General features: G+C 39.3%; 1 protein-coding gene across 1 annotated transcript in view; it reads right to left on the bottom strand.

Annotated features, from left to right (window-relative positions):
• Positions 1–6,824: 6,824 nt before the first annotated feature.
• LOC110004311 (neuronal cell adhesion molecule) overlaps positions 6,825–11,206 on the bottom strand; it is a gene marked incomplete in the record, with an annotated part of 75,059 nt that continues 70,677 nt past the window's right edge. Inside the window, 3 exon segments of the mRNA XM_065957034.1 lie at positions 6,825–6,963; positions 10,161–10,238; positions 11,056–11,187. Coding sequence (XP_065813106.1) covers positions 10,192–10,238; positions 11,056–11,187 — 179 coding nt within the window.

The following is an 11,206-nucleotide window of genomic DNA, read 5'->3' on the forward strand; positions in this document are numbered from 1 at the left end:
AAACTCCACAAATTTCAAGTCCACCAATCAGTCCTAAGAGCATTTTACAAATGTTTTATAGAATCAGTTTTAACCTTCAACATCACAGCCTGGTTTGGGTCTCTGCCAAACATTCATCGGAACCCATTAAACAGGATCATAACAATAAGCAGCAAAAATAATCGGACAGCAGCAGGAACCACTGATCAGTATCTACAACAGAAGTAAAAAACTAAAAGGACAACACATAGCCTCAGACAGCACACACTCACTCAGCCATCTCTACAACCGTCTCCCCTCAGACCACAGATACAGAGCTCTCACTTTCCGGACGAATCGAGCCATTGCTCCCACATCCATCAGGCTCATGAACAAATTATCTGTTTCTTATTTATTTTCAAGACCATTCATTTAACCGCTCATAACAATTATTTATGACCTATTAACCATGCTTTTAATAGAGCCACTTGTATGTGTGTATTTCTGCTGTTGTTTTTGTGTCTAGCTGTATGCGTACTGATGCTCTTTTACACAAATGAAGTTCCTAACAGATAAATAAAGTTATTTGAATTTGAATAGGCCTAACTAAACACATTCCTGCCACTAAAAGGCTCCAAGTACAAAATAGGCTTTATCTTGCGTAGCCTACAGGTTAGTAGGCCTGTCTTCTTTGCACAAGATAATAATCCCTTGAATGAAGAACTTTTAACATAGGCTATCTGTTTTCGCTTAAGCTGTAATAGTTTCATTTCTACTGTCAAAACCTGCCATTCCTTACCTGTCCACTAGTAGCACTATCCAATCATCACCCGCAACCAATCTCCTGTCCTCACACCTCAACCCCAGTTTTATGAACTTCTATTCCCCCAGCACAATACACAGTTTTTCTAGATTGTCTAGCTTTTTCTTATGACCTTTAAAATACCTGTCTGTCTGCTTTCCTGCCTTTAGTATTTGTGTGACTGCAGTCCCAGAAATGACTCTATTTCCTTAATTTTGGCCTTAAGACTGATTTACCCTTCAACCTTGGTGTTAGCGTCTACTTGAGTCATTGTTCCTGACCCTGATTTTTGCAAATGTTATTTTTTTTAACAGGACAAACCTGAAGCACATCTCAGATTCAAGTAAAAGGCTTATAAGGCTTGAATACTGTTTTATCTTACAATGACTGCGTAAAACATTTGCACTTGCAGCAATGAACCACTTTTTAGTATGGAGAATCTTAATAGTTGATAGTGTGGTTGTCTGAGTTTTGTTCCACATTTAGTGCGTACATTTCAGAGCCAGAAGATGTAAGAAAGGAGCAGATACATTTATTTGCATGGCGGAGCACCACTATGGGGTAGATGAATTGGGGTAGAATTAGTGTGTGACTGCAGCCTGCATGTTAACTGTCGGCCTGTTTTTTCATCAGGAAGATATCAAAAGGACACCTCGCTAATTACAATGCCCCATGTGTCAGTCCAAACATGAGACCATCTCAATCCCCTGGGATTAGATTTAAATCTTGGATGTAAACACCACACAGCAAATAATAATCTGCAGTGGCGGCGGCCTATAAATAATGCAGGAATCTTGAGAAAGAGCAGGGAAGAATAAATTGAAGGACTTAGCACCCTTGGTGAATTTTGGGGGGAAAATATGAAAAGCGTCTCTTTTGAATGTGTGGAAACTAAATAAAGGTTATAGCGCTTTATGGTGGAGTCTTGGTATTTTGTTACTTCAGGCTGTTATTGTTTAGCCTTTTCAGTTTTTAAAAAGTTTCCTTTGAGATTGTAGCTCATGCAAAAAAAAAAACATTATCTGAAGCCTTGGGGGAAGTAATACAAAAATATGTCAGTCCATAGAAAATAGCCAAGAAAAGATTCAGTATCACAGAAAAAAAATGTAATTACATCCCAAAAAAAAGCTGCATAATACAGGACCCGAAAAAGGATATCATTTTGTGGTTATCCATGATCTTGGTGTATTCATGTCTCAGACAAACACTTTTGTTCCTCTTACAACATGGCAGAGCAAATAGAGACAGATCCTGCTGGTGAATAACACTGTTACAAGGCCGGTCTCTGGGGTGGATAAGAGGAACAGCAAACACCCTGCTGTCTGGAGGAAAGAATAGGTGGCTGTCATCTATCTGCGTGGCAAAGGGGAGATGTGTGGGGGGGACATGGAGGAGGAAGAGGAGGGAGGGAGGGTGAGGGTAAATATGATTTACCCCCAATGATCTCCACAGGGGCTCATGCAAAGGTAAACCCCCACCCACCCAATCCAAATACCCATGGGAAATGATGAGGGGTGAATGGGGGATAGGAATAAGTGTGTGCATAGGGTTATAATCCTTGTGCTATCTTGATAAAAAAGAAAGAAGAAGGGGGGAAGTGGGTTGAAAGAAAGAGTGAGATCGATAGAACAAAGCACCCTCACTTTATACTATCCATCTCAGAGGTGGGAGCAATAAGGGGGATATCTCTTAACCTATCAGACCCTTCTTTAAAACAGTGTCCTGGGTTTATTAGAAACACTGCTGAAGAAATGATAGTGTTTCACTGGAAGCGGTTGGATCCTTTGTACAGTTGGGTTTTCTAAGGTTGGCCTAAACAAACCTTTTCAGGCTACAAACAGCTTGGTTTTGACAGATGAGTGTGTTTGAGCGTCAGCCATATGGAAATGTCACAGAGTAATCATAAACAATTATCCACCCCGGCTCCCAGTGCATCAGAAAAGGGCAAATTTACATAAAGGCACAATGGCTCCGGCATTTACATTAGAGGAAAAGGCGCCCTGAAAGCTCAGCACACACTTACAAAATATCAGAAACTAAGTGATGGTGTTTTTCTAATACCTGACTTTCTCATCCCTCTCTCGCGTAACACATTATTGTGAAGAACGTAGGCGCTGAAAGATCACGTCCTTCACTTGAGTATCCGGGATGCAAATGATGCACAGCAAAGCTCCCAGGTTGTTTGGAAACAGGACAATGAGATCATGTTAATGTTCCTTTCCCCCCCCCCCTTTGAAAGCAGACTGGGGGTAGACATAAATCTATAGATCAATTCAAACCAGGCTTTCCGCCCCGCTGTAAATCAAGGAGCTGGACGCAGAGGATGTTGGAATGGTTAATGGATGCTATGGCAGACGAACAGCCGACACAGAATGAATCCACAGAGGATTGGATGAGGAATGAGATGATGAAAGAGAGAGGAGGGCTGGCTGCGACGTCAGGGAGGAGGTGTTGGGTGGAGTTCAGAGGGGTAATGGGACAGCTGCTTGTTTGGTGGCAATGATCACCAATTGACAGACAAATAATGTGATTCTCTTGCCATGGAAATAAAGAACTAATCCTCCTACACAAAGCCTTTGTAACAGATGACATGGATGTCAACAGAGTGCTAAATTTGTATGTTTACAGAATATCAGCTAAGATTAAAGGTGAGTAGTATATTCTCAATACAATGTATTTTAAAGCATGGTCCAGCTGTGGTTTTCAACATGAACTCTTTTTGTTGTCTCTTTGATCAGTTAGAATTTCCCTGAGCAGTTCAGTCATTTTCCCTGCTTGATATATTCTATTCAATGTTTAAGAGCCTGTTGCTTGTATCAGCATTAAGTGCAATTGCCTCACATCACTAGGTGGCAGTAAAGTCAAGAATAAAACCTGTCTAAAAATAAACAAATTGATGTATCCTCATCCAAACACAAAAAACATTTGGAGTTGTTAATGTTCTTCCAAACAGCTGCAGCTTATAATGATGCACCCATGCTTCATAAAATAAGCATTAACTGCAGTTTGGAAAAACAAACATAATTCCTAAATATACAGAGCAGCAATCCCCTTTCAATCACTGCTGTTATTAACTGCAAACAATGCTGTGAAAATCCCCAAACAACTTTACCCGGGAAAAGAAATTAATGTACCTGAATGAACAGAAGGCAAAGAGTCCCTGCCAGAGGGAGAGAAAGTAATTCCAAGACGCTAGATACCAGACTTTACTGCTTCCTGACACCATTTCAGTGTGATAATGCACCAGATGGTGGGACGCTTTCTCACTATTACCCTGACAATATGACTGTAATTGAAGAGGAAAGCGCCACAAGTGAGGGCCAAAAAGATGAAGGCCAACTGTCGCGTTCCATAAGGCTTTCTATAGCTGCTCCACTGAGGCAGGTGTAGAGATCCATACATCCACAGACCTCAGCTTCTGCCCACTGTACAGAGTAGAGTTACTGTTCAGTGTATATTTGAGGATGCAGGTATAGATGTGTTGTTCACATGGTTATGTATGCATTTGTAGCAGGTCAAATCTTCCCATGCAACCATTTAAGAAATCAAAAATGAAGAGTCTCCAAATAAGACAAAAAGCAAAAAAAATAAAAACAAAGCAAAGAACATTACACTAGACAAATCCTGCAGCAAATGTTGCTGCATGCTTTTCTCTTTTCTTTTATTCCTCCTTACAATTTTGTTCCATATAATTTCAGGCCCTGGTACCAATATGCATCAATAAGTATTTTCATTTTAAGAACATTGAGTCTACACTCTTGTTGATGGTCTGTGCTGGATAAATCATCACCCGTGATTAACATAAAGATACAGAACAAAAATGCATAAAGAGAGCATTTCCTGTTGCTGTAGGTGGTTTCATTTTTGTTATGTAATGAATCATTTAGGGTTTATATAATGTAGCATGGAGCAGTCACATACTGAATAGCATGGTTTGCATGATTCAAATGTCATTCAGAGCATAACCCATTTTGAGAGGGGGGGACTGTAATTTAAAGTGACGAGTCAGAAAGCGGAAATGAAAGCAGATATTTATTCATTCATTATATTTCCAGAAGCTTCAATTTCATACTTGCACTAAAAGGAGAAACTTAAATAGAGACAAAGAAAGAATTTGTTAGTACAAATCTGTTTCTTAAATACAAAAAACCATCTGCAATACTGTCAGGAAAGAGCATCATTTTGGCGGTATAATGGGACCACGTAAAACCAATACAAATCAGAATAATATCATCCTTTATATCAAAAAGTGTTGATGTACATAACCTAAGTTATGTAACTCGCCAACAAGCAATTCAAAATACAATGACAACTCAATTTTATACAGAATGCATTTTCCTTTCCAGTTAGTTACAGTACAATTTACACTGTGCACAGCAAGAAAAAAAAGATTATATATATTTATTCTCTACAATTTCTCTATATTTAATACAGCCCTATCAACAGGTTAAACCATATCATGCACAATATTGCCTCTTAGGCTTCCGTATGAGCTGCTTGTCCCTGTACAATCAATTCATGTATGTACAAATTCAACAGATATTCTACACGTCTTTAAAAAAAAAAACTTGATGCAAGTTAAGAAAAAAGAAAACTTGATCCCATCCAAAGGCCCTCAAGTGTGGTTAGTATCAGTGAACAATGTTTGCTTAATAAGGGACTGGATAATGTACAGCATTTTCACACACACACACACACACACACACACACACACACACACGCACACGCACGCACGCACACACTCACGCACGCACGCACACACTCACGCACGCACACACACACACACAAACACTCACACACCTTCGCACTCATTAATGCCAATACAATCACACACTGCAGAAATACAATCAGATACTGTACATAATGACTGCACCAGACATAGTTTAAACAATGTTTTAGGCTGATCCTTTGGGGGTGCGTTTAGTTTCTTCCGGAAATCATAAAAGCCAGTCCTGTGTCTCAAGGAATTGGGAGGCGTCTTTAAAATAAGATGACAAAGAGTATATGAATGACTCCTCCCTCTACAGAGTCCTCTTCTCTGGCTTCTTTTATCCATTCTTGGATAATACATCTGCAGTCTGACTATTGTCTCTCTTCCAGTCACTGAACTCTGATGAGAAGAGACTTTAGGATTGATTCAAAAAGGCACTACCTTCCCAAGACGCACTGAAGGGGACTGAGCTGTCACATCCTCAGCCTCCCCACCCCCAACCCTCCCCACCGGCCTTCAGGGTCAAGCTCAATAAGAGGAGGTTACATGCAGGTGCAAAGGTGATGGAGGTTGTACAACAAGCCATGCAGCATTTCCCTCCATCATGTGTGCAGCTGGATCATTCAACAGAGTGTATCAGATGAGGATGTATCAATGCAGCATTCTCAAGCATGGTGTGTGCTCTGCTCCACATATTCAGTTTGCAGATAGATCACTTTATATTTATATATACACACTATACATGATCTGCCTTGTGCGCTGTAAATGCAATGCATAATGGAATACATTAAGGAATTACATGATTAAATACGGATTCAGGTACAAGCCTCTGTGTTGGAAAGAAATACATGGAGCAATAGGTATTTACTGAAGACAGTGATTACTATTTGAACATAGTAGATATATGATCATAACAAATAAAGTTCAGACAAGCACTGCATAGTCCATATGAAACCTGTGGTAAGAATGCCACAATTGTTAATATTAAAAATGTTAATTAATATATGGATTTACGTCATATCAGGTATTTCATGCACATATATCAGGTTGAGCTACGTCCTACTTCCTTCCTGAATGCTGCTTGTTATATATACTGTAAAGAAAATAAAGCATACAAGTCTTGATGAGTTGTGGGTATTTTGTGTGTTGTGTTGCACTGGGGATGGAGCTGTGATCATGAAGCCAAGCAGTGCTGGGATGTAAGGATCGAGCAGTCATGATACATGTCTTGTGAGCACCGATTGGCTACACAAAAGAGTTCAAGGAGTTCATGGCATTAATAGGGGACGGTGCCTCTGAGCTCTCGTGGCCCTCAGCAGTTTCCCTGCTGACACTTTTGCCACTATACTGTCCGATAAAAGAGCCGTCCTCGTTGAACTGTCCGTCTCCTCCTTCCCCGTAGTCAACTAAACTGTCGTCACTGTCGTCTCTCTTAACTGTCCCATTAGAAGGCGTGCGGCTCCCTTTTAACGGTTTATGGTCCTCATTGTCACTGAAGGAGAAAATAACATGCAGGTGTTACAGGTGAGATGGTGTGATAGATGCAACAAGGAGATTAGTGATCACTTTTTTTTTTAGATGGAGCACTCAAATATATCCACAGAATTCTCTAAGTCATTTCCAGATTGAAAATAAGTAATTTCCCTCTTTTTGAGTGTTTAGTTTTTAAGATGCAAATTCAGCAGTTTTCATTAATAAGCAACAGTGAATGTTTCCTGCCCACTGAACAAGAGGCAAATTTGAATTGGCTTGCTCCATGTCTAAAAAATGGCTGCTATGAATGATTAGTTGGTTTCTGTCAGGCAACAGGGAATAAAGCTCAAGCAACCATACCCTGTTCAAATTCCCCCTGAAACCAAATATGAAGTGGTAAATGTTGTTTGACAAAAGCAATCCCCCCCCCCCCCCCATAAAACAGAGGTGTTGATGAACAACAGAAAAAATCCAAGGCAATGATGTGAATAAAACTTGGAAAGCAAGGTTTCAGCCAAACATCCCCCAAAGCAAGCATGATAATAATCACAGATCGGCAAAATGCATGAACAATCTGCAAAGAAACTTTTCTTTGGATGTCAGATAGTCGAATAACATTCCACATACATGATTTGAACATCAATGAGAAAAGATCACAAAGCCATCATGATGCTGAATTTTAGATCTAAATAGGAGATATCAATCAGCGTGCAAAATTAGCATTTCCAGGGATTAAATTAGCAAAGTGAAAACACAAGATTACTGGCTGAAAAGATGTCCTTACAGTATGTGCAGTGCATGATGAAGGCTTTATGACCAGATGTTAAACTTGATGACAAAAAACAGGAAGATTACACAGTGAGCATTTTTCTCCACAATGACTCGACTAACCGCTGACCCTCGTCACATGCTGGATTCACAGAACATCCCCCTTACCTTACTGAGAGCTACACTCTGCGATCAGATGAGGAGATCCAGCTGAGATCCCACACAACACAACAGTCACACTAACAGGCACATACACCATGTACTGTACACGTCGAGGCTGGACTTAAAGTTCGTTCTTCAGAAGTCACACAACAACAGGGGTCCAGATATCTGACGCCTTTATTGACATAATGTTAGATTCCAGCTGAGCTTAATGAAACAGCATGGATAGAAAGTATACTCTCACAAAGGCACTATAATATTTATACACTTTGCCTTGTGATTTGTTGTCGACTGTGTTCGTTGAGTCTATTTCTGTTTCAGAGATTCCCCTGCAGTGAATATAGATCTCTCTTTGACCTCAACAAACAACAGGAGCTTTAAATGATAATTCTGATGATATTCCACATTTCTCTTGTCGTCAACAAATCCATCTAATAGACTCGAACTTATGATGAACTAGTAGAGAAAAAACGCTCCTTTTCTAAACCTTAAAAAATGATTGTGCTGAATGCTGTGATAACAAAAATCATTCCTCTAAAAACACATCAAAAAGGCCACAGTGATATACTGGCCAACACTATGTTTCATCACATCAGATAGAGAAATGTAAACTATTTTAAAGTTCCTGTGAGGAGTTATGAACTGTTATAAAACAGACTAATAATACTGATGAAGAACAAACTAGATCATCAGCAAGAATACTGATTAGTTCTACATAGTTTATATTTATATTACTGCTTAAAACTGCTGCTGCAGGGTACAGTAGGTGTCTGAAAGTGTTTAGATTTGTCTGTCGAAGCATCCCTTTTATTTTCATTGTATACGGCAACGATTCTCCACGACTAACACGTTTGACTGTTAAAGGTCAGGATGGACATTTTGGTAAAAAAAATACTACTTAAAGCGGGTACAGGACAATATCCTCAAAGAGAAAAGCCCACTTTGTCCACAGGGGGCGCAAAATCAACACAAACTGAAATCTGCTCAGTGGAGCTTTAAATCAATAATATCCTAGTAACTTTGATTAAAAGGAACTTATCTAACATTACTTGTAAAAACAAAAAAAGTTTTTTGCCATCTTTGAAAGATTTCAGTCTTTGGCTTGAAGCAGAATGCCACAATCAAATTGTAGAAGAGTTTCGGGTCTATTTGATGAATTTGTTTGTTGACTTCAACCAAATAGTACAATGTCACCAGCCTTATCCTCTAAGAAGCATTTCTTTATAAAGAATGGCTACTGGCCTGTGATAAAACAGCATTAACCAGCGTTTGTACAATGATCATTGCTTCTGTCAAACATGCTGATAATTCATAAATATCCCATATGCATCTATATATTGTATATCTCTATATATGAACAATATTCCATTCGACACATTATTGCCTTGAGAGCAAATTTTCATATATCAGGTCTTCACACCATGCATATCATATTATGTATAGCTATATATCAATATGTGTTTGTCTTAGAATAAAATCCATAAAGAAGATTTATGTATACGTATTACAAAAAGGAATATAAAATATAAAAGCAAGAACATCTTAGAAATTGACTTATAAAAATCAATTAAAAAATGCTAGCTATACAGAAGTAAAGTGCTTTTTTTTTTTTTTTTTTTTAAATCTGGCGAGGCGACTGGAGAAGCAGTCTAGAAAGAGGATGCTAACAAGCATAGCTGGATAAATGCTGTAAATAAACGATGATGTAATTTCAGTTGTTTTCAGGCCTACGAGGGTTGTGGGTCAGTAGCAATACACGAGGCAAAGTGTTAATACTATGTTTACTGTACACAGGATGTATATGAGTAGCTTATTAGTTTGAAAGGGCTTTGATACTTGAGGAAGGTTTAAGATGTGTTGTAAATTAAACTAGCTTATATATTTATTTTCCTGACCAGTCTTATTTAAACCCCCCGATCCCCTGAACCTGAAGAATCCAGCTTCTTTAATGACACTGAGATATCATATCAAGTACACACACAGTGAGAGTCCAACACAGGTAGCATCCAGAATGTCCCAGAACCCAGAGAAAGAAAAAAAATCTTGTGCTTCAGGGTGGAAGAAGTCCAGATGAGGGGCACTTCTCCTTCTTATTATGTTGTTTTTCTGTTATTGGTGATCCTGCGTCTGTTATTGGTCAGCTGTAAAGGTTGAGAGGAGGGAGGGAGTGCCCAGCCAGAGAGAGCAGATCTGAGCAGAAAGCATGGACGGGGGCAGGGGTTGATGGGTAAAAATCGGCTCTGGGGGAGGGGGGGGGGTTCCAGAGGCCGGAGCACTTTCTCTCACCTGTATTCCCCAAAAGTACAGTCATCATCTTTCATGGGCTGGAACTCTGGGTCTGTGTGCGCGTCTCCTTTTCTTTGACTGAAGAGAGAAGAGAAAGAGATTTAGACGATAACTAAGGTCCAATGTGTAAAATGTATACACAATGGAATATAAGTTGTTTCATGTTCCTTTTTTAACTGCACACCAGAATATCAAGTTTAAAGGTGCAATATGGAGATCTGCTGGTGGAAAATGGAAGTTTTGAAAGTGAAACAATGCTCTGCTATATTTTCTGAACTAATTTCACAAACTTTATTCAAAGGAAAAAATGGGTCCCTGGAACACTGTTTAGAGCTGAAAAGCTACCAGGAGAGTTACTGTTTCACGGTTGCTGGCCCCCCACCAGAACTTCGTGTAGCATTTTATTTTCAAACAGTGTTACAGGGACTAAATTTTCCTCTGAGTTTGTGTATCGGGTAATAAACATAGACCACAGAATCTGCACATTTCTCCAACTATGAAATTTCTCTGCCAAAACTCCATAGTGCACCTTCAAACATGATATTTTTGTAATAACAACATTTGACTTAATTCAGCCTTCCAAATTAATGATTTTAAAACGTCAAGATTTCTCATTAAATAGTCTCTGCGATCGGCCGATTAAAAAAAAAAAAGAAAAAAACTTTCACATGCAGTAATGAGAAAAGTTTCTTATTGAACTCAAGTTAGTCAGTAAAAAACATTTTTCTTCCAATCTCTGCTTTCAGAGCCAACCTGCCAATACTCATGGCTCCTGTGTGAAATCTGAACTTAATTAATGTTGGCACATACAGCATGTGGGTTTACATTTAGGTGCAAATGATTAGGAGAGTATGCACAGAATGCCCCTGGTGGTGTTTGTGCTAATACTACTCACCGGGGTATTTGCCTCCTTTATTCCTCTGGATGAAACAGATAATGAGGAGGATCAGGATGAGCAGAGCGATGGCACACATGAGGCCAATGAACCATCCCTGAGTAGCAATGTCCACCTGTCTGCTGGCCACAGCTGGCGAGAGGAAAGAACA

The sequence above is a fragment of the Labrus bergylta genome, chromosome 7 (assembly GCF_963930695.1).
Source record: "Labrus bergylta chromosome 7, fLabBer1.1, whole genome shotgun sequence".
NCBI lineage: Eukaryota > Metazoa > Chordata > Actinopteri > Labriformes > Labridae > Labrus > Labrus bergylta.